General features: G+C 38.6%; 1 protein-coding gene across 1 annotated transcript in view; it reads left to right on the forward strand.

Moving 5' to 3' along the window:
- Positions 1-4,086: 4,086 nt before the first annotated feature.
- SPATA6 (spermatogenesis associated 6) overlaps positions 4,087-23,702 on the forward strand; it is a 31,030-nt gene continuing 11,414 nt past the window's right edge. The window contains exons 1-9 of the mRNA XM_031058716.1: positions 4,087-4,260; positions 5,616-5,664; positions 6,387-6,428; positions 7,774-7,898; positions 12,104-12,184; positions 13,975-14,253; positions 15,826-15,913; positions 17,107-17,147; positions 18,202-18,374. Of these exons, the coding sequence (XP_030914576.1) occupies positions 4,102-4,260; positions 5,616-5,664; positions 6,387-6,428; positions 7,774-7,898; positions 12,104-12,184; positions 13,975-14,253; positions 15,826-15,913; positions 17,107-17,147; positions 18,202-18,374 (1,037 nt within the window). The 5' untranslated portion in view covers positions 4,087-4,101. The remainder of the gene's footprint in view (positions 4,261-5,615; positions 5,665-6,386; positions 6,429-7,773; positions 7,899-12,103; positions 12,185-13,974; positions 14,254-15,825; positions 15,914-17,106; positions 17,148-18,201; positions 18,375-23,702) is intronic.

Here is a 23,702-nt window from a genome sequence, read left to right on the forward strand (position 1 = left end):
TTAAAAAAAAAAAAAAAAAAAAAAGCAAATAGGAAAAAGAAAACTGCTACCAATAGGGTGTAAGAAAAGCACTCTCAGGGAAAAAAAAAAAAAAAAGAAAAAAGAAAAGCTAAAACCAAAACAAGTCTCAGGAAAGAGCGGCTTGTTCATGGCTCTGGGCAGCTCTGAATATCTGGGTATTACATGGCGGAGAGTAAGGTCAGAAAGTGTGAAAGTGGAAGGTTTTGACATTAATTATGTCAGGATTGTGCTCTTCACACTTTGCAAAGTTTTCTGGTTATATCCAAGCTGGGAGCACAGCAAGGAGCTGTATCATCTCCTGAACACTGCAGAATTAGCTGCGTTAGGCAGTGCCCTGTTACCCTGGAGTCGGTGGCTTCGTATGCCCTGGTCCTGTAATCCAGAACAAGCACTGCCACACATAACAGAATACCTGCTGCTGAGCTGAGAGGAAAACACGAGATGCCAGCCGCAAAACTCGAGTGCAGATCCAGGAAGTCCATACTGGGAAATTGCCCAGGTATTCCTGGTTGCTTAGCTATCCTTGTTCCCAAACTTGAGTGGCTGCTCCGAGGCAGAGCGGTGGATTTCCACACATGGATGGCCAGGGTGTCACCCTGGCGCTGTTGCTGTGCTGTCTCAACAGCTGGTGTTTGTCTCCACAGTGCCAAGGCCTGCTTCGTTCCTGGAGCGGAGCAATGTCCTTTCCTTTTCTGTTCCCACTGGCTGTGAGCTATTCCTGTGCCAGGAGTGAGTACAGGCAACACATTTCCCCAGGGTCAGGTTTGCAGGTGTGGGGTATTTGTTATTTACCCTGCTCTCAAGGCTACAAGTAAGAATGGAGACTACTCTTACACAAATCTCAACACTGGCTTTTCATTTGAGGAATTTTTTTTCCTTGGTGTTTTCTCACTTGATATGTTTTTTGGGCAGCAGTTCCTTCATTTCCCAGTTGATCTTTATCAGCTAAAGCATGATGGTTTTGGTCGTATTTTGTGTGATGGACTCACCAGCCTTCTAACCATCCTAGGGATGGGAGCTACTCTTCCACTTTGAATTTGCATTGATCAGAGTCAAAATTGAACCCTAATTTTGAACCTAAATTTTGTCTTAGGTGATGTAGGGGAAAAAAAGTCCGACTTTCATCCTATGTATCTTAGTATGAGTCAGGGTCATTAAAAATGTTAAAAGACATGAATCTCAGTAAGGAGAGAGGAATCATTTTAATGGTAACCTCAGCTTGATACAGCCTGGCTTTTGCACATTATTGATGCTGTCCTTTGGCCAGTTCTGTACCATCTTTGATACTAACTCCTAACTGCATTGATCCTCATGATATTACATCCTTTATCCAGAAAATGAATTTTCAAGAAAATGTAGAATTTTGCTTGGTTGATCTGTTTTTATGGAAAGTATCCTACTGGGTTTTTTACTAGTGATCTTTGCATCCATGTCTTTATTTTTAAATATATAAGTATTTCAATCAACGGGGTTGTCAGTTTTCAGATCTCCGTTTCTGTCTCACGTGGATTTTTGAGCAGATTCTACCTTCCCTGTTTTCATTACTTTTCATTTAAGAAAAATTACATTGTTTCACAACATGTGCTGAAGATGGTTCAGCCTCCCTGTGGCTCCTTGGTCCAGGCCTAGTGCATATTGAATGACTTTTGTTTACATCATTTAATTCTTCGAGTTGTCTTTTTCCTTGGCTGATTTATGCTATGTCCGTTAATTCTCTCTCTGTTTGCTTTATTTGTGACCAAAGTCTTGTCCAAATTTCTGATTTATTTTCCTGCCGTTTTTACAGTGCTCGACATATTTCTCCACCCTCTTTGAAATCTGTCCAGTTTTGTCAGAAGTTCTGCCCTCTGTTTTACCCTAACTTTAGGATACAGATGGGTTTTGGTTCCTTTGACTTAATGAAATTCCAAGATCTTCTCTGATCTGAGTCCACCAGCTCTTTAGTTTGTCTTGTTAGTTGTTTCCTTCATTTCTCTTCTCAATTGGAAGGCCTTACTTAAAGACTAAGAAGTTTTTTTGTTTGGTTTATCCTGCCATGGACTGTATGTAATAACTGCTCTGGAGGGTTAAGATCAGTAGAATTCTGTCCTTTTCTGTGAGCTTAATTCAGTGATTTCTTTACAGCTATTTGTGATGTCCCAGCAGTGGAGGGACTGGGAGCTGGTACACATTTTCCATCCTCCTGGGAACTTTCAGCAGAGATATCCAGCATAACCCTGTCCTGGGAATTTCTCATGGTCCTTGGGGTTGCATGTGAGGTCAGTTAATTGCAGCACTGATCTCCCTCTTCCTTAGCTGATCCATAGATAACACTCTTACCTTCTTTAAAATAGTCCCTTATCCTGCTGGAGCAGTCTGCAGTCAGATAAGAGCTTCAGTTTGTCTCCCAAGTGTTATGGAGCTCTGCATGTTACAGAATAGGTGTCATGAGCTGCAGGTATGCATGTGTCATTCATTTTTGTCATTCATTTTCCAAAAGCATTTTTGGAACTGCTTTAAAGTTACATGGCCACATGGATTTGGTGTTCCAGCCCAGGTGATGAATTGTGCAGTTTATCTCCAGGGTAGTAGAATCACAAGTTTCCACATGTGCTACCTTGGCCCACATGCTCATTTGTAAGAATTTGTTTTCTTTTTACAGGATAGCCAGAAAAAATGGCACCTGTTGTTGGAAGGTTTGCCTGTTGCAGCATCTTCAGATCTCTTAATAAATAGGCAAACATTGGTTCCCTTCTCTAAGGTGAAAAGCACAAAACTCCATCTTAACATGGTTGTAAATTCTACAAAAATATCGAAGACAAAAGTGAGAAGTAAAGCTGATACGACATGCAGTATGTAGTTTGGGGATCTTTCCTTGTATGAATGAAATCTGTCTCTCTCACTCCTGTTCACACTTGCAACTGCATGAGTGTCATACAAGCTGTTTAATGCTTGACAGACTGTTTCAATTGGGTTATCCATTATTCTGGCATTTTTCTTGTAGATTTGAAGCCCTCATTTATATGGAGAGGAAACCCTTTTTTTGCCTTATACTTTATCTGTAGTGATCTATCACACATTGTTTTCTTCTAGTTCTTCCACCTTTTTCCTGCTGTTTATATAGTTTTCTTTTAAATCCAGTTAGGATTTCTCAAGTAAAATGTTCACTTGGGAGTAGGAGACTGTAACCAAACCACTTATTTTAATTCCCATCATTCTCCTCCTTTGTCTTTCTACCTGGCAATTGGAAGTCTGAACACTTTCTCCAGAAACCTTATGCTGGAAGAGACAACCTCATATTTCTAATACTGACATAAAAAATAAGCATGAGACCTTAAGTGAAAGGTGTCAATTCTCTGTCAGGGAAATAAAATAAATCCACGTGGCTTGGAGAAAATAGCAAATAGTTTTGGAATGAGTTGTGTACATTCTTGCAATCAGAGCTTTAGAAACAGACTGACTTCTTAGTCAAAGAATTTCAGAATTGTGCAGAGAAAGTTGAGAGATTTGGGGCAGTATGTGGCAGCCTAGCAAGAAGACTTCCTTGCTTTGAGTTTAAAGATGGCCAAACTTCCCAGAGAAAGGAAGAAATGTCTCTAGTAGTATGGAACAACAGTTGCTTTTTCTCATTTACAGAAAATTTGCAAATAAACTTGCCCTTTCTGGTGGCTGGACAGAGTATGGATATCTAAGCACATAAATTTACCAGTTTCATTCTGTAGTTAGGCTGAAGTTTGGGTGGGGTTTTGTGTTTTACCCTCAAGTAGACTTCATTCTACATGAGTCTTCATATAGGAGATGATTGGGCTTTATACAGTCAGAGCATACCTTTAACTGTATTCACCTGGCCTTGGGTTTCAATTTTGGGTGAAGACAATGGAGTGTGTTTACTTAAGCAAGAAGAATTTGGTCCTGATTGTTTTAAAATGGTGACTTTTTTTCCTGACCTGTCTGTACAAATAGAATTGCTTTAGAGATGATTTTTTTTTTGCTCTAGTCTGCTACATCCTGACTTTCACAGGTCAACCATTTTAGTCCTGACTGTTTCATTTTTATCTTGAAAACAGCCATTGCTTGTCTAGCTAAAGTTCAGTTTGTTTAATGAGTGTGTTACTCCTACAGATAACTTGTCCTGGAGTGCAGCTGAAAGACAAACAGGAACTTTATCTTAGTGTCTTTGTACTTGGACAGTACCACAAAACTGAATGTGTCCCTGCAGTGTTCCCACTCTTCTTTCAAGAAAGACTACAATTTGAAAAGGTAAGTTATGTCAAGTGCTGATACAACCCAAACAAACCCCATCACAAATTCTACAAAAATTGTCTGCAAAACCCATGAGCACAAATAATCACACTGAGAACGGAGTAGTATTTTATCTCCTGCTTCTCTTTAGCACAGAGGAGGGGTGTGCCTGTATTATCCACATAGGGACTCAAGAATTGTGTGTACTGAAGATTCTAATGTATGATGAGAGTTTTTAGGTGTTTGTTGATTCTTTTGTGAACTGTCCTTCCTCAGTGTCTGTTTTCCTGGCTTGAAAGGGACTGAATGTTTTTGTTCTAAAAGTTATGGCAAGGTGAAGAACAGAGACTGTACAATATAGAAGAGGCAACTTAATTTAGTAGAAAGATAAAATAGCAGCTTAGGCCTATTTGGTGACATCTTACTCCCTTTGAGATACTTTTTTCGTGGTTTGTCACCAGAATTCCCAGATTGGTACTCTGGCCCTGTAATTTATAGTTGTTTATCACATATTCTGAGTCCCTACTAGCTTCATTATTAGTACCACAGGGATAATGAAACACAGTATCTTACAGATATGATCTGGCTTCTCCACTACCTATGAATAATAATACTTTGACCTTTCTAGTTCTTCTCCTTTAAGCATTCCCCAGCACTTTGAAAACCAGGCTGAGTAAACTTGCTCAGAGTGATGCTCTGGTGAAGGGGATGAGAAACAAACAGTGATTATTTCACTACCTATGAAGAGTAGGAAAGACCATCATTCTTTAAAGGCAAACATAACACAAACTTCTTAAGGGGAATGTACTGAATGCTGTTTTCAGTGTAATGTAGGGACCTCCATCCAGTGCAACATCCTACCCTACTCCTTGCTATCTATTCACATGGGATTCAGGTTTAAAAAAAAACCTGAACAGGAGACTGCAAAGTCACCTCTGTGAAAATGAAGCTTAAAACATTACTAATAAATTAGAGAACATTGACCTATCAGAATTGTAGTACGTGCAGCAAATTATGTTTCTTGAAATTTTCGTAGACAGTGCTTACCTTTACATCTTCAACACTTCACAATAAATTATTTTTTGTTATTTACATACAGAGAAGCAACTCTGTATGGATAGAAAGTATATAAGAAGAACTGCTGGCTTTCAATGAATTTGATCACGTTCCAAATGATAATTTTAGTATCCTTTCTTTTTCCAGTGGGGATAGGACTCTTGACAACCATCTTGGCAAGGAAGATCATTGATTTTTGGGTTTTTTTCCCTTCACTTTCCCAAGATGTCCATCTCATTACTTTGATTGTGTCATTATCATCATCATCATCATTATTATTATTACTATTGTTGTTGTTGTTGTTATTTCTTTTTCAGGAATTTGCTAATATAGTTGATCCTGGAGACCTTGTGAAGTTACTGGAGTGTAAGTTCTGGGTTTTTGTATACCATGTTATATCCATTAATGCCATGCATATATGGGCTCTAGGTTTAAAGTATGTGATATTTTTTCTATCAGGAGCCTATTCTCTGAAAAACTAGTGGGTAACCGCTATTATCTAACAAAATGCCTCTAGAAATGTATGTTACATGCTTTGGAACAGGAAAAGGGTAAAAAGTCATAAGGGATTGAAAGTCCAGCTGGTTATCTGCTAGTGGGTTCCTTTATATGGTTATTTATTTTATTAAGTTTCAAATTATAGAAGGATAAACCTGTAATTTTTGTAAAGTTATTATTTTAATTTTTAAGAAGATTATGTCTTGCTACATTTATATAATGAATTGTGGTGAGAAAACACTGACCTGAAATCAAACTGCAGGAATATGCACCCTCACATGGGAGTTCTCTGTATAGGGGGCAAAGCTTGCATAATCTTCTTTAAAAGAGGAAAAACTTGGCAGCAGATAGAACTTACAAGTTCTAAGTCAGATTTAGTGTTGTCATTCGTACCCTGCTAATGCCATTGTGTTCATCTGTGATATTTATGCAAGCTAGGCTTAAATTTATCTTATTATTAGTGTGATGGAAATAGTGCAGGGATGTACAGTGCTGTGAAGTTTAAATCAGTGATTCATTTTTCTTGGGTTTTGACTATGGGAATTTTCATTTTAGGTTTTTAACTCATGAAAAACTTCTTTCCCTTCTAGTTGACACAGCAGTACTTGAACTAATACAGCTCGTTCCGCCAGGTATTGTATCAGTCTTTTCATAAATTATGCAGTTTAATAGGTGAATTTCCAGGAGGACATTGCCCATTACAGCACAATCACTTTTTTCAACACACAAACAACATAGAAAGCCCTTCAACAAATAGTCCTCTGAATAGAAAATGTTAATAGATCAAGAGGATCTCATTCTTGAAAGGGAATAATAACTGAATATTTAAATGTATCATACTCAGGCTTAGGAAAGTGATAATATTTTAAAAATGGAAAATAAACTGAAATCATCCAGTGCATAATTATTAACTGCATCACAATTCACTTCTAGAGAGGCTGTCTGTGAAATTTCAGAGTGCATAATCTTGTTCTCAGAGTGACACTTTTTTTCCTTCCATTTTAATGGTGACCACTGGGAAAACTCTTATCCTCACTATAAGTATTACAGGTCTCTTGGGATGTGTGAAGATAATAAATAGCGATTTGTCATACTTCTGTTATTGGTTTGTGTGATTATAAAAATCTATTTTAATGAAATTCAAGTGTTCCCATGAATAATGTAAATCTGCATTTTATTGGAAATAAAGTCAAGTTTTAAAGAGGACTCATTTGGAAACTGTGGTATTAAAAGCACTCTCTCACTTGTCCTTAGTACTTTCAAGGAAACTACTGCTTCTCTCAGGTGACTTAGCAGACCATTTACTTGAAGAAATGTAGTGAATGGGGATTTTTTTTTGTGGGAAGTAAAGGATCTTGCATAAGAATTTATTTTCAGAGCTCAGACACAGGTGTGATACAGCCCAACATAAGCTAGCAAGATGGCTGCAATAGCACAAATTACATTTTTTCACAATATACATTCAAGGGTTTACCTCTAAAGAAAACCTTTTTTTTTTTAGAAGTAGCAAGACAGGGTATTGAGAAAATCTTAAAATAATTATTTTGCTGTTGCTTGTGTTTCTTTTTACTTCTACTATTACTGTTCTGTAGTATGGAATGGTAGTTTTTCATAAGGGATTGGGTGCCATTAAAAAATACGGGTTTTTTTCTGTGGCATGGAAAGGAAAGAAAGAAGAAAAGTACTGAAAAGTTACCTGAAGAAAACCTTTCATGTGCCTGTTATAGAAGAGTTAACACAATCTTCTTTAATTTTTTTTCCAGTAACATTGAAACATCGTTTCATAGTAGATTCTGCACATTTTTTGCTGCTGATTTAACTTGACGAGGTTGTTTCCTAGTGCTATAGGAGTTTTAGAGCCATGCTGTTAATTTGTAAAGAGCAAAATTTATCCTGGTTTCAACATGGCTCTGTGTGTGGTGTCTGTGCTGTGTGGCTTTGTCTATTTTCCAATTAAAGTGTGTATTTTCTTTTTAGTGGGAAAAGTTCTAGCTACATATGAAGAAAATACAAGAGATTTCCTGTTCCCTGACCCTAAGCTTACCCATGGGCTCCGTGGTTTGCAGCGTGAGGTTTTAATGAAGAGGTCCCCGTCTTTCACAGTGAGTGAATGTCTGTGGATTGTATTTATGACACAGTCTGCTTCACTGAAGAAACCCCTTGAACTGCTTCAAATGAAAAGCGATTACTTCTGACAGATTTTGCCATTTTAAGGTGTTGAATGTACAAATCCGCAGCTGAACTTCGGGGAAAGTATAATCTTTTTTCAAAATGCTTCAAGAAATTATTTAATGTGGAAAAGTTAGTTTCCACTTGGTTTGCAGTGTGGCACCATGACATGTCTCCATTCAGTTTAATGTGTGATGCAGCTGGTGGCTGAAGGGATGCAGGAGATGTCATATTGACTTCATGGTTCTCAACAGAAGCCATGTAACCCTCCTCCTTGGTCCCTCTCCATAGCATTTTGGAACAATAGCTAATTGGCAGAATGAGTGCAGTGAATTGATGCTAATTTTCTGGAGATAAGGGCTCAAGTACATGTTAAATGAAAATGAATTCATTTCACATTGCCCTTTCATGAAGTTTGACTGTTGAGTCTTAATTGTCAGCAGAATAACCCAGGAAGGCACCTTAAGGAGGATGGTGATGATGTGTTTTGAGGTTTTTGTGGAGTTTTACTGGTGGATTGGCAAGACATTTGGATAAGAACTCAATTACCCTGTCTGTTGTGGTTGGGCTGAAAGCACATGGGAGGAGGGAAATGCTGATTAAAGTTCATTGTTATCTTTTAGCTGGTGTAGCCTTTCCCCAGAAAGGGCAACCTGGAAACTGCCCAGACACTTGCAATTAGAAGTGCTAATTTGGTGTCTAATGCTGTGTTACATTTGAATGAATTAAGGTTGTGATTTTGAGCTACAAAATGTCTGATTCTGCAGTAGCTTAAACTGTCCCTGCAAAAACAACCATTATATTTTGGCTGTAGTATCTCTTTGATATGGCTCATCCCATGCATGGTGGCGTGGCTCAAGAGCTGTTTTGCTTTTATGCTGCTCATAGAATAGGTGCCTTCCTGGTGTTGAGAAAGAATAGGGAGGTAGGAACAAATGAAGTGGTATCAGCTATATGTTTTTAGATTTTTTTGTGAACAGAATATAGTGAGTCTTCATAGAAGCAGAGCTGCTAGACAAGTTTGATGGGTTTTGTCAAACTGAGTTATTTGAAACAAAAATTATGTATTTTCTATTAAAGAGGAGGTGCCATAATTTGTGAGCTGTGAGAAGATGTGGTCAGAGTAATTTGGATGTGTAGGTAATGAATGATGACACTGTAGTAGCTTTAAAAATTTGACTGTGGTAAGACACAGACATACTTCATGTCCTTGGGAGCAGCATAACAAAATCCATCTCTGCCCTGGAACAGGGACTGCAGAAGCCTTTGTTGCTCCATTCCATCTCCATAGTTTGAAAGTACAGTATAAGAGAGGATTTTGGCATAGTGGCCCCCTTTTCAGGAATAATGCAGAAGCTGGGTTTGATGGTGTTGGAGGGAGGCTCCCAAAAGGAGCTTCTTGTTCCTGTCCCTGTTTGCCAAATGGAATGGAATAACTATGAAAGGATTTTTACCTCCAGTAGAAATGCAGTCTCAAGTGCCTCCCTCTCCCAGTGTTCCCTGAGCTTTACTGGCAAGTGTCTCTTGCTAAGTCTGTCAGCATGAAGTGCTGGATGTGAATGCTAAGCAAAAGGAAGTGTTGAACAAGGTCATGAGAACCCTCACATTATTCCTATGCTACTGAAGCCACGTTCTTCCCACATGAAAAGTTATTTATAGCCAGCTGAGATGTTAAATATTTTTGAATGGCAGCTGTGCTTCAGTGACAGTTTGATTCCAAATAAATTTGTCTTTTATTAAAAAAATAAAGGTAGCAACAGTAAGGTTACAGTTGTGGAGTTCAGATACGCAGTGACAAGCAGTGTCTGATTAACACTGCTAATCTGCCAGTTGGAAGGAGTCCCAAGTTGAGAGGATCAAAACTCTTTCAGAAATCTGGCACTTGGCTGATAATGTCCCTGGCTAAATGTCTTACAAGGTTTACAAACTGAGTGTGCATACAAGACATGCCTTAAGTTATCTCTCCTGGTCCAGCGTTGCCCTGCTGAGGCTCTTGCTGGCTCTTCTGTATTTCTCTGCAACCTTTACCTTTCAGAATATGTTTATGCCTGGACAGTGGTAGTGATTTCTTACAGATGTTCTTATCTCCATTCCCCACCTTCATGCAGTATTTGCCACATTACTTGAAACAGTTTCTTTTTAGCTATGCCATCTTCCATTAACAGCCAGCGCAAGGCCTTCTGTTATATTCTTGTATACTTTTTTAAGCTAGAGTTGTACTTGGGTTCCTTACTGTCAAAAGCACATATTAGACTTGTATTCTTCTAAATATGAAACACCTTTATACTTTTTCTGTGGTCAAATTGGTATTATGTCCCTTCTGTTTAATGATTGGTGCAGAAATGCTCAGGGCTGCAGACACCACTGAGCCAGAAGCAGAAGAGATCCCAAAAACTTTCCAGCTGGATTTTCATTTACAGATGTGTCTGGGGCTATATGATGGTATTTACATAATTCTATGTTGAGTATCCTACAGCAACCCCTGATTTGGGAACTGCAGAAAACAAAGAGCAAATTGTCTGATGGCTTTGGTATGTGAGTTGCTTTTGACATATCCATGCCTGTGCATTCAAATGCCATCCCATACTCCCTCTCCACAGACTATTTCTCTGAAGAAACCATAGTTTGTGTCATTTTTTAGGGATGAACACTTAACAATTTTGTAATCATTTCCAGTCTCTGTAAGAGCAGTAGGTGCTCTATTGTTGCATTTTTTAGTAGACTTACTAATTCTGATGGGTCCTTTTTTAAATTGTTGATAGCACTTGACAATTCATTAGTAATAAAAATGAGTTGATTAAAGATGATCAGTCTTAAAACCTCTTTTATGTGCCATGACTTGACTTGATTGAATCCTGGACTCTGTTAATTGCTGCAACTGAGCTTTCTTGGCATTTTTGTCATTTGATTTCCATAATCTATCCTGGGGCCAGATCATGTTCCCTAATGGGAAATCAGTGTTTAGGCAGGTGGTAGAGAATAGTTTGGTTAATCAATAGACTTCACTCATGAAGTTCCTGCTAATTCTTACGGATATGGGATAAAGTCACAAACAGACCAGCTCTTTTTCGTGTCTCAGTGATTTTGTGTGTTCATGTGCACAAATGCCTGTGCACTGAGATGCCTCAGGCACCAAATTCTGTCCATCTTGAAAGGAGAGGGGATAGGAATTTCTGGGGGCACTTGATTTTCTCTTGGGTTCTGCAGAGCTGTATAGGATGCACATAGATGACTGCCACTTGTTTATAGCATATGTGGCATTTAGTTCTTTTATGCCTTTTTTTAGTGCTGCTGTTTGAGAAATAATGCTTGTGTGTTGTAATCCCTGTCCTTTACACGCAGTAAATTCTGAATGCATTGGCCAATGCTCAGTGAATAGAAAGGCAATAGTTTTCTGAGGTGTTGTGTTCCTAGCCATGGCTGCAGTAAAAGGTGAGTGGAACAGAAGCTGCTATTCATATAAAAATGGTAGGACCTGCTGGCCATTGCTGTGTGTGCTGTGCTTCACCAGGAGGCCCAGTGGGACCCCACTGATTCCAAGTGGGAAAAACTAGGGCTGCCCCATGGGCAGGAGGGGATTGTGAGGGGGTGGAACATGGTTATGGAGCAAGGGAGGCATCCACAGAAATCAGACTACCCCAAAGATTACAGAATGAAGGGTATTCTTAGTCATACTGTTAAAAAGGAATAGTTACCTGCAGTGTGATTGACTGATTAAACAAAATGTTTTTACAAATGAGATGGCACAACTGAGTCTGTTCTCAAACAAGTTTACAAAGTTAGTATTAATGAAACTTCTAGAGCATGACTGGAATTTTTATTGATGCTATATAGCATGGCATGAAAAATCTTTAAAAGTGCTTTTGACAAAAAAATGTATTAAAATAAAAGTCAGACCTTAATTGTTGTACAAAAGCAGTGTAATCATCTGTAATTGAATTGTCAGAAATGCAAATGTTAGCATCTTGACATTTACCATTGCTGTTCTGTCTTTTCTAATTATCTTTATTAAAGGCTGAAATTAACAAAGGAAATGGCTGAAAATTAGGAATGGTTTGTTACATTAGGTGACATTTACCTCTTTGATACCCTTTATCTTGAGTTGAAGCTTGATATGCAATTATTGTCTCTCTTCTAGGGAATTGCACCAAAATTGAGATTTTCTACAACCTGCCTTATTTCAGACAGTCTGTTAATCTTAGGAAGGAGTCACATACAGGTTAGCACAATTTAATTGTTTGCAATTTCTAGATTTAATATTGATAGCCTTGCTTCCAATTTTTGCATGTGCTGTTCACTTCAAACTTTCCTCATTCTTTTGTTGTGGTTAAAGCAGGTATCACGGGTGCTTGACAACTTGATTAAATTTTTAATCAAGTATGAGTAAAGAGTGGGTTTGGTGCATGACAGTAGATGCTGAGAGTTCCTTGAATCTGAAACAATTATCAGCTGCTATGTTCTATGATCTGCTGAAGTGTCAGTCCCTGGTGCATTTGTACATGGGAAGATGCCTTCTCACCATTTGTTACTGACACTTAAAATTAAGGACAGTAAAAACTAGGTGATGTTAGAGACGGTACATTATTAAACCAAACCAATTAATTTAATTGTTTTCCATAACTGTATCACTGACAGTAATGGAAATATGGAAATACAGATTTTTGTTGAAAAGGCTATCACTTACATTAATCTGGAAATGCTGCTTCTGCAGCAAGTAAAGTTAAAGGTGAAGTATCACTCTGGTCTCACAGACTGGAATTTTGGTTTGGATTTCTGGAACAAGCTGTCATGCAAAGTTACTCTTACATCCTCCTGCTGTAATATTGAAAAATGGTGCAGCATCATTGGAAGGGAATGGTTGTTAGGAAGGCTTGTGTGCAAAGACACTTCAGTGACTTTGACCTGTTCACGGCATTGCTATGACTTCAGTGAGAAGTTTCTTCCAAATTTAGCAAATGAAATGTATCGAGACAGAAAAAAAAATAAAAATCAGTGAAAATTGTCATTGTCAGAAAATTGGCTTCAGTGAAGGTGACTTGAATACCAGCAGTTTGATTTAAAATTTAAACTGTTCCTAGAAGTATCTATGAATGGCAGCTCAGATTCACTTGTGTTGCGGTGAAGGTCGAGTTTCATAACTGGTGTAAGCCAGGAGCAGCACCACCTGCTTCTGGTGAAGCTGAGATTAGTTTTAGAGAATTAGGTCTGGCTTTGTGTGGCCGGATCTGTGCTGTGTCTCACCATCAGCTGCACCAGTGAGTTCAGATTCTGTCAATACAAAACAAACACAGCCTCAGCCTCACTGGCTGGGTGTAGAGGGAAAGGCTTGAAGGCAAGCTGGACATTTTATTTCTGGGTCCCTCTGAACCAGAGCAGTCCATGTAACATTCAGATTGAGGGCTAATGTCAACTAGCTTCAGCTTGAAAAATAATTTCTAACAGAAAGAGTACGGTTTTATCCACTAAACCTTACACTTTAAAAAACTAATAAATTCACCATAATCCAAGAAAATATTAATTTTAGAGAATGTAGCTGCACTTCTTCTAGAGCTTTAGGCAGCTCTAAATGCATATAATTTAAACTATTAAAAAGGCTCCTTTTTAATTTATGTCTTGTACTTTAAAGGGGAAAAATTTTAAAAGCTTAAACAGATGAAAACATGCTTCAAATCTGTGTATGGCTAATTCAGGTAAACTTTGTATTAAAGGAACTTGTGACAAAATTCAATTTAACTTTTAGAATCTCCATTAACTGTGTGAGAAAGCTAATTGAGTATCAGACACTTAACATCTAACATGCAGTACTAGGTGTTTAACCTTCTTTTGGTTTCAGAGAAAATGGTAAACACATTGTTTTTTAAATTGTTGTTTGCATATAGTTTTGTGAGGGGAACTTCAGCTGCCATGGCATCTCCTTCTGGTGAAATTATTAGTTCCTTATTTGCGTTATGTTCAGCAATCTTTATCCTACACTCTGTCAAATCAGATCATTTCTCTTCTTCACTTCAGACTGATAGGCACTGGGCGCATCATCCAACCCCAAATGGAAGAATGCCCTCAAAGCTAGCCAAGAAAAGCCCTCCTTCAGCAGAGAAGGGTGAGCAGAGCTCGGCACTGAGGGGCTACGAGCAGCCCACCATCGCCTCCAAGTCGCGCTCGCCGTCCCCGTACACCAAGCGCCGCATGTGCGAGCTCTCGGAGGAGGCCAGGCAGAGACTGGCCCACCTGAACCTGGGCCCTCACGAGTTCAGGAGAGACACTGACAAACCTCCCTTTGTCATCAGACGGGTTTGTATTCGCTCCCAGGTCCTTCCAGCTTAAGCTCAGTTCAAATGTTGTTGTTTCACTAACTAGCGCTCCAAAAATTCATTCAGCTCTTAGTTTAGATGAATAATTTTTTCTTCTCCTTAACAGTCTGTCACAGAATGATTTAAATGTAAAATTAACTAAACTAAAATTTCTTTTATCTGCTTTAGTAACAAAGATCAAATTCTTTCATGAATAATCTTGGTTAAATTCTCTGAGGCCCCATTTCTTTTCTTCCAGCACACTAGACAGGATAATAGGTGTATAAATTCAGCTTGGAAGTAATTGATATTAGTATTAAAAATTCCTGAATAAGACTTTAAAGAAAGAGGGTCTAGTCACATTATGATCACTTACACTTCCTCTCTTTCAACTTTTTTTTACGTTGTCATCCTGTGATATTTGGAACACTTCCTTTGCTCAGAGCTACATCTCAAACGCTTTGACTTAGAGTTCATAACATAAGGACATTTTGCCATACATGAAAAATTGTCCTGAAATTAGGTACTTACTTAAAGAAATTGTGTGTAGGTCTTTTAAAATGAAGGGGCTACATTTCTCAGCCACCTGGAGAATCATATACTCATTTTTTCTCCATCTCAATTACTCTTTTTATTGCAACAATTCTCTATTTTTAGAAAATCACTTTGAATTTGTAGGGGCAGAAATGGGATTGTTCATATTCTGTGCTGTGGCATTATGATTTCTCTACAGTTCTGGGCACTTACCACAACCAGTTAGATAATCAAGTGGTTAAATAGTTTGCTTCTACCTTATATTTTTACCTAGTATCAGTACTAATTAATTAATAATATATTGTCAAAGTTTAGAAGTTTTATTCTACATATAGCTACCTTTTAGAAATTCAAAATAAGTCCTGTTTCTCTCAAATATTTTTCTTTTAACTCCTTTTATTTAATTCTTCTGGGTTTTGATCTATAGGTGAAGTTCACAGTTTAATTATAGTATCATTAACACTGATTATTGATTTTCAATGCATGGTTATGTTTGTACAAAAAAAGGAGAAAGCTTGTCTCTTAATTCAGCATGTCCTCACTGTCATGGCCTTTCTAGATTGAGAATTCTCCTTTTAGGGCATCTTTACTGCTGAGAACTCTTTTGGCCTGGAGATTTTGTGCTATGAAGATCAAAATTGGATTATATGAAATGTAACTTTTTAATTAGGAGGAGATTCAGATCTCTCTTGGTGAGATCTGAGCTGTTTAGAATAAATATGAGATACTAGGAATTGTTTAAAAAGACTGCAGACATTACAGATGAAGGAGAAACTATCTGTATTTTCCCTTTCTTTGAACAATAGGATATTCAGAGTTTTCTAGTTTTCTTTGCGTAGCACTGTTTCTGTGCATTTCTGTTTATGCACAGTAATACTAATAATGCCCATGAGCCAAGTGCTATGAAAATAGTCTAAAATAGTATTTAAATAAAGTAAAATATTGCAGAAAATACCAGTTGTGGTCTTATGAACAAAACCAGAAAAAACAGGAATTGATACATCTGATACTGAGTATTTTAACAGTATTTTTGCTTCAGGTTGGACAACCAAGTCCTGGTGCTAAACTTCATTCCTTGTGTTCCCTGCGAGAAAGCACAGCAGAAGCCTGGCCCAAGGCACCCCATGGTCAGTATTTTCTGCTATATATCTCATAACTGCTTTTGATTTCTGCAGGAGCCAGTTTTATTTGGGGCTTTTTATTATTATTTTGGGGGTTTTTATTTATTATGAAAATCTGTTATGGAGAAAAAGCTGTTAGTTCTTCCTAGGAAAAGGAAGAATGCTGAATAAATTACTGCTTCAAAGGGTGTCCTTGAATAGTTCTTTGCCTCATGAAGCTTGGAGCATAGTTCTGCATTATATAAAAATAGGAGAGAATTACAAAGCTCAGGCAAGTGCTCTGTTTCACTCCCTTTTTTGTTGAGTTGGATGGTGGAGAAAATCTCTACCATGGTTTGTGGGCGTGTTGATCAGGTTTGGGGTATTGATTATTTTGAAGTTCAGGGCCTCTGTTCCTTCAAAAATGGTAATGTTTATTTCAGCAGTGTTTGTGAGTAGTGGATCAGTGACTTACCATTATTAATGAGCATCCAGGATGTGCTCCAGTATCTGCTTCAACGTCCTTTGGTAGCAGTAAGTGAAAGCTTAATAAAAAGTGTGGGACCAGAAATTTAAGAAAGCGCCCTAAAACTTGATTTTATTGCACATGTCTTACAATATGAGGATTTTAATGAGTCTCATCAGTATTTGTTTATGTGTGCTCTGCCTCATTTTTATTTCATTTCCTCACTAATTATAATTTGTTATACAGCAAATCATTATGAACGTGTTATTTTACATTTGTTCTTTGTCATTGCACTGGGTGCTGGATTTTAAAGGTTTCACATCCCCTTTGGGAACAGATTTGCCAGTCTGTGATGGCTGGATAATGGAACAGACCAGATCATCTGATACCATTGCACACTTACAAAATGACCTGGTGGTTTCTGGCCAGTATTTAGGAGACCAAAATCTACCTCTGTTAATATCCAGAGGATTCTTTGGTCACCTGTCTGTGTCTTGAGGCTTAACTGTAACTTCTGAAAAGATCAGATCCTTAGGATTAGAAATCTTAATGCAGACAGTACAGTTTAGTCCCTTTTTGCTTTTCTTGGGTCACAGTGTGAGGGTTGTTCAGTACAAACTGGTAGCACAGACCAAGAAAGTAGATTTAATGTTTGTGAGGACAGACAGGATGCTTTGTAAAAGATTTCATAGAATTTAAGAAATGCAAATGTATTTTTGATTTCTTCTGTCACGGGCCTTTTTTCCTTTTCCAGATCCTTCTCCTCTCAACAGCTACAGAGCCAAGAAAACTGAAGTGAGTACTTGCAAGTGGTTTTGCTTACACACTGTTTTTTGGGAAGCTCTGAGCTTCCCAGTCTTCCTTGAATTGTCTTGCATAGGTATTTTTGAAACGTTATCTACTGTAGTATCAGAAGCACGAAAAAGGACATTTTAAATCTGATCTAGCCCAGTTAAGGCCTGCTGACAGATTATTTACAAACATTAGAAGGAAACTTAGGACTCTTTAAAGATAAAGATGCCTGCCTAAAGATGCCTTTGCTTTTCCTTGGCATTAAGGCTTGCAGCAAGGCCACAGAGGAGCCTTTAAAGGCTGTTTGCATTTGCCTTACCAGTTATTCTGAGAGCATTCTTTATTCTGGAAATGTATGTGAAGGTGGCACTGGTACAACTGGGAAGCCACTGTTGTATTATTTCACATCCTTTTTTTTTCAGATTTTGGCTTCTTTCTGTATTAAAAGAATCTAAAGATTAATGTCAGGGTTGTTTTGGGTTTGGGATGTTTTATTCTTTACATCCTCATTGAGTTGCTTTCTGCCTGTGTTCCTGAAGTACTGTAAAAATTGTGGGTTTAAGCAGTTATGTGTGCCCTCCCAGATTTCCTAATGGCTGGGAAAATTGATGATAATAGGGATGAGGAAAGAAAGGGAATTATGAGGATAAACCTTGATATATATGTTAAGCACACTTTTGTCAGACTCTAAACTTTTATTACCAAGGGCTGTTGTTCTGTGTACTGTGTGAGTCTAATATATTGTGCTGCCTCTGGGTTGTTCTATGGGTTGTTTAGGCTCTCAAGCATTATTCTGAATCTGTGGGATTCCTAGGAAGCCTTCAAGTTGTGCACTCAGAAATGTTGATAAAAGGGCTGTTGCAGAAGAGTTTCTCGTAAGATGGTGTGTTAGTTACCAACAGATTCCTCTGAGACTTGTTGATCTACTTTAGACCATGGATTTTTGTATGAATCTACAATCTGAATGAATATACAATCTTTAGCCTTTCATGTTAAGATGAAAATTGTACGTCTTGATGTTCGCAATAAATTTTAGTTTGGTGGGGTATTTTTTCAGGCAAAATCCACCAGTGGAAAAGGCTTGGACAGTTCTGCTGTTTGCAAGGAGGAGGTGAGCCCAGATCCACCCAACAAAGAGCCCCATTCTGCTGCTTCTTTGGAGTGTTCAGCACGTCCATCAGTTCAGGAGTCTCAGAGTTCTGTGCTGAGTCGATCTTCTCTGAGGGAAAGGTAATGCCCTGGTTTTGTTCATGATATTCTGGAATTAGGAACATGAGCTGATGATAGTGGTACCTACATGACTGTAGTTTGCATGTTTGGAGGTGTGAGGGCTGAAGAGACTGAAAAATCTTCCTGCAACAGCTGTGTTGTTGTTTGACTTTTCCTTTTGCTGTGTTTGCCATCACCTCAGCTTGATGATTACAGTCCTAGTAACTTGGCAGTGAAAATGTCTGAAACTGTGACACCCCAAATTTCAGGCTGCCAATGTCCATCTGGAACAAAGAATTAATAAATCATCACTTAAGTGAATCATCACTGTTTCAGAGGCGATTGGAATCTCAGGAATGTAAATACAGATATGTAAAAATGGCAAGTAAACTTTACAGTAGGTACTTGGAAACCTTTTTTCCATCTGACAGGTGTTTTTGAGCATGTACTTGTGGCTGTGCTCTACTCAGATGTGTGACTGGTGTGCATAACATGCTTGGGCTAGCTTTAATCTATTCAGTGTGTTATTTTCCAATCTTTTCACTTTGTTGACACCCTAAGATCTTGGTTTTGATTTTTTGAGTGGAAGTGTGGACCTCTGCAGCTATTTTGTGTATATTAATTGCTATATTTCAATTTTTCTTAGCTATCTCCGCTGACCCCAGTGGGACTTGTCTGGGGACATATATTAATTGCTATATTTCAATTCTTTTTCTTAGCTATCTCCACTGACCCCAGTGGGACTTGTCTGGGGACAGTTTCAAATACCCTTTAATTTAGTGGATTTCAGTTCCTGGGTTAATATTTTGGGCCAGCTTCCCAGCTTCAGTGTCTTATGAGGGTGGGATGGAAGAAATGTCAAAAATGCAACAGATGGTTTCATGCTTAAGCCCTCCAATCCTTCAAGGAGAGTATTCCCTGCTTTCTGCTGAGTAGAACGTGTTCTTGGTGCTTCTCTTGTACATTCAAGTAGCAAGTTACTGGTTGGCTTTCTGGGAACAGAAAAACTGTATGGAAAGCTAGGCCTGAGTGAGCAAATAGATAAAATAATTGGGAGGAGCTAAGGATTAAACTGATGCCCCATCCTAGATGCTGAGGATGTGCTTTGGTGACCAGGTCACACTCTGTTACTGTTTGTACCAAGTTAGTCAGTGCTTGCAGGTTGTATTTTACAGCCTACACACAGCCTAATGCTTGCTTCCAAAATAGAAAATCTGTCTCAGTTTTTTCTTTAAAAAGAAAAATGACAGATGGCAGGTGGGGACTGAATTTTTAATACTCACAAAGATCAAGTTGGTGTTTTAACATCTTCCTCTGCTTGAAAACTTGTTTGTTAGTTGTTCTGTGTAATAGTGCATCTTGGAAAGTGTTATACAGAGATTACGATGTATCTGGGGTTTGAAGGAGGTTTCTTTGTCATCTTGTCTGCCTCCCCACTCTCCTCTGACAGTGTTTGTGCATTAGTTACCCATATCTGGGGAAGAGATATTGTCATGGTAACTTTTTTATCCTTTCTTCGGCTGGACTCTTTTTGGGAGGGGTTGGGCTAAATTATATACACATTTTATTTAGAGCTGATGGGGTGCCTTTTATTGATAGCAGGAAGAAAGTCTTGTATGTTGTGAGCTGCTGTTACATGCATAGTAATTTAGTTGTCTGCCAGTTAATCTTGTTCTGTATGTTCTTGCTTCCTCTCTTTATGAGCCTCTCTCCAGAAGAGATTTCTGATCTTGTGAAATTATGTTTTTTCTTCTTATTAAAGCAAATGTTCTCAGCTCTTCAGAGCTGTAACATCTCTTTATGTAAAATATGTAACCATTTACTTCTGTCATCAGAAAAAAAATCAAAATGAGAAATAAAGGGCATAGTCTAAAAAAAATTGATTTCTGTTTCATGCTTCTGAGATAACAATGGTTTTAGCTGATTGTGTACTGAGAGTTATATTTGGAATGACAAACATGGTTTAGAGGTCAATGTTTGGAAATGCATGCAAACTCTGCTGCTCAGATCATAGAAATACAGAGGAAATCAGTGCACTGAAAGTAAAGCAGTGTTAGGGTAATTGCAAGAATATGGAGTCTTATCTCACAGTATTTGGTGTTTATTTCCTCAATTTTATTTTGAATTACAAAGACAAATTGCTTAGCATATCCAGGCTACTGTTTTTAATGCTAGTCAACCCACAGTCAATGTGAAACTTGACTCCCCACCTCAACCTTTAGTTCCCTCTTTTCCCTTTCTTTTTTAAAAAGTAGTGTGAAGTGGCTGGCTGCCTTCTTGGGAGTGTGTCCCAGAGCCCTGCTGTGTGGCTGTAAAACCACTGCAATACTTTTCAGTGAGACAGAAATTGGGGTCTTGTGCAAGGTCCTCCGAGCCCTTTTGTATCCTCCCTGGCATTTTCCAGTCCTTTTCTTTGAGCCTGCTAGAGACACCACAAATCAATCCTCTTCCCCTTTCCTCTGAGATTTCAGTCAGAAGCAGAACTGTAAATAGATTTACTATTGAACAAGACAGCCAAGTTTTGAATATTGATTTTTCATACTTTCTTTTTACATTTTTCATTATGTACATCTAAGGAAAGCATTTGCTGGCGTTGGGAGCTGACACTCAGCAGTGATGTGGCCATAGAACTCTCCAGAGGTCCCTTCCAGCCCTCACTATTCCCTGATTCTGTGGGTTTGATTGCAGCCCCTCTGCAGACCAGTGGCACTCACAGACCCTCGAGTTCCTGCCCATAGTGTGTGCCCCACAGTGTGCCAAGGCAGTTGTTTGGTTGGTTGTGCAGAGAGGAGCATCCTGGGTGCTTTGGGAAAGAGCGTTCATACTCCGTCCTTTCAATGCTGCTTCAGAAAAGCAAAACTGGAGTCCAGTCCTTGCTTTCATGGTGCACAGACATCCTCACACACTCCTAGAAAATGGGGTTTTTCTTGGGGACTTAGAAGCTAAGCCTTCCTTGCAGCACTGAAACCTGCAGCAAAGTACCTGTCAGAAAGAAAAGGAGAAATTGTGAGATGGATTCCATAAGGTCAAAAAGTCTTTTGAACAGAGCTGTGTGCTGGCACAAGAAAAATCCTTTCCTCAAGAGACTACAACAATCATGGGAGTATTTGACTATTTCTGTTATGTGAGAGGCAAAGCTACTTCTTGTGCATTTGGGATCAAAGGAGTCTTTTTCCTGCTCTGGAAATAGCATGCTTCTACTTTTGTTTCCAGATTGAAGTGCAGTTCGATAGCTTTTTTCATTTTCTCCTGGTTATGCTGCTGAAATGTGATCTTACCTGCTATAAAATTTAACAAAAACCTAAGTTCCCTTTGAAGTGAGACAGAGGTTAAGTGTCTGGATCAGATGCCCTTCTGTAATATTCCTGTATTGTTTTACTACCATCTTTTTATATTTCCATTTTCCTAGTACTAGGGAAATAACAGCATGAAGTTAGATACTGGTAATGATAGATATAATGACAGATACTAATAGATATTAATGAAATACTAAATCCTATGTGCAGTCCTTGAAAACACCAGTTACCAGAATTTTTGGCGTCAGTGATCTTGAAAACAATCATCCCAGGATCTTGAGGGTTATTTTATTGCACAGCAAAAACCAGGAACAGGTGGTTCACCTGATATTTTAGAGACTGGCATGCATCCTGAGACAGGGTTTGCTTCTGTGAGAGCATATGTTTTAAGTTTTGAGAATTCCTGCTAAAAAGCAGAACACTGAAAAATATTGCAGATTTCTTAGGGAAAAGCTTGCTCTCAGGAGAGGCTGCACCTTGGTTTCCTGTCTGTTTCTAGCCATTTAAAAGTCATTATTTCTGATTTTTGGAATTTTCTTTGGTAGGAAGGTTTGGGGTTTATCAGTCTCACCTCTTGGGAAAGTTTACTTCTTTTGCATCCTTTAAATATTAATTTCTGGAATCAGCACTTGAAAATCATACTAGATTTGATGAAAGTGAGCAATACCTAAGCCTTGTTTCATATTTTTGACCAACATCTGTACTATTTGTCATCTTCATTGGTTGATTTTGCTGCAGCAGTAAGTAAGTCTGAAATTGATTGCTGTCAGAGCCATTTTGTGTATAAATTAATAAATTCAGAGAAGATAGAAGGTAATGGAAAATCTTGCAAAGAGCATAAGGAGGTGCAGCCAATTTGTGACAAACTAATGATTTAGTACCACAATGACTTCAACCTTTTGGGAGCAACTGCTCAGCTGGAGTATTGACTTTCATTGAAATTTCGGAAGCTGTCTGCCATTAAGTTTCACTTTTTACATGATGTATATTGCCACAGTTTTAAGGGCTGGATATGAAAAGGAGGGGAGGAAAGCATTTACTAATTTAAGAACTCAACACTGAATGTGTCTCAAGAGCTTCAAGGCCCATCCATAAACAGGGCTTTGAAAGTAAGAGAAGCTACATAGAAAGCATGAGAAATTTTACCTTTTTTTTCATGTCCTGCTGAAGAGGGAGAGCAATTTGGTGCACAGCTAAGCTGTCAGCTTCTGCTTCCAAATATTTAGGCATCTGTGCTCTTGATTTAAGGCCCTGTCTGTGTGTGGATGTTCTTGCTTTGTAGTAATATACTGCCACTGTGAAAGCAGCCACCCTCCTCCACTTCCAGCATTGTGAGAATGGAGGGGGTTTGTGTTGGTGTAACTTCATTACAATTCAGGCTTCTATGTACAAACAGAGCCTCTGGAACACTTCAGAGCTGCATCATAGCCATCATTCACTTTCAAAAAGCAAACCAAAATTGTGTCCTTGACTAAATAGACCAGGAAAACCATGAAGTGTAGCCCAGCTTTTCTGTTGTGCCTCCTCACAGAGCAGCATGCACTGCAGACCAGGTCCATCCTGCTCCATTACCACCTCATGTCTCTAAAATGAGAGTAAAGCAATGTCCTTCCCTGCTATGAATGCTGAGTAAATACCTGCATAGATATAAAATACATGAGCTGGGGTTTTTATTTCAGAGTTAAATATTTTTGGTTTTGTTGAGGCTCTCTCCTGTTCCATGTGTAAGTTCTTGCAGATTGTGGTTTTTTTCAGGTTATACTCAGCTTTAAGTGTTCTTACTCCCTCTTCCCCCCCATTACAGTAGTGTTCTCTGCAGTTGTGAATCTGGTATTACAGGACTTCATTGATTTCTGTCCTGTGATGGTTTGTCCTTGTATGTGGCTTTGCTCAGCGTGAGGACTGTGTCTTTGAGGCTGATGAATTCTCGTGGAGGCCACATGCACAGAATTGTTCCCAAGGCAGGGGAGTGCTGTGGTGGGGGAAGGGGTCACGAGAGCCACTGCAAATACTCTGCACAAGGTTCTGGCATTAATTCGGCTGATGTGAAATG

The sequence above is a fragment of the Geospiza fortis genome, unplaced genomic scaffold, assembly GCF_000277835.1.
Source record: "Geospiza fortis unplaced genomic scaffold, GeoFor_1.0 scaffold333, whole genome shotgun sequence".
NCBI lineage: Eukaryota > Metazoa > Chordata > Aves > Passeriformes > Thraupidae > Geospiza > Geospiza fortis.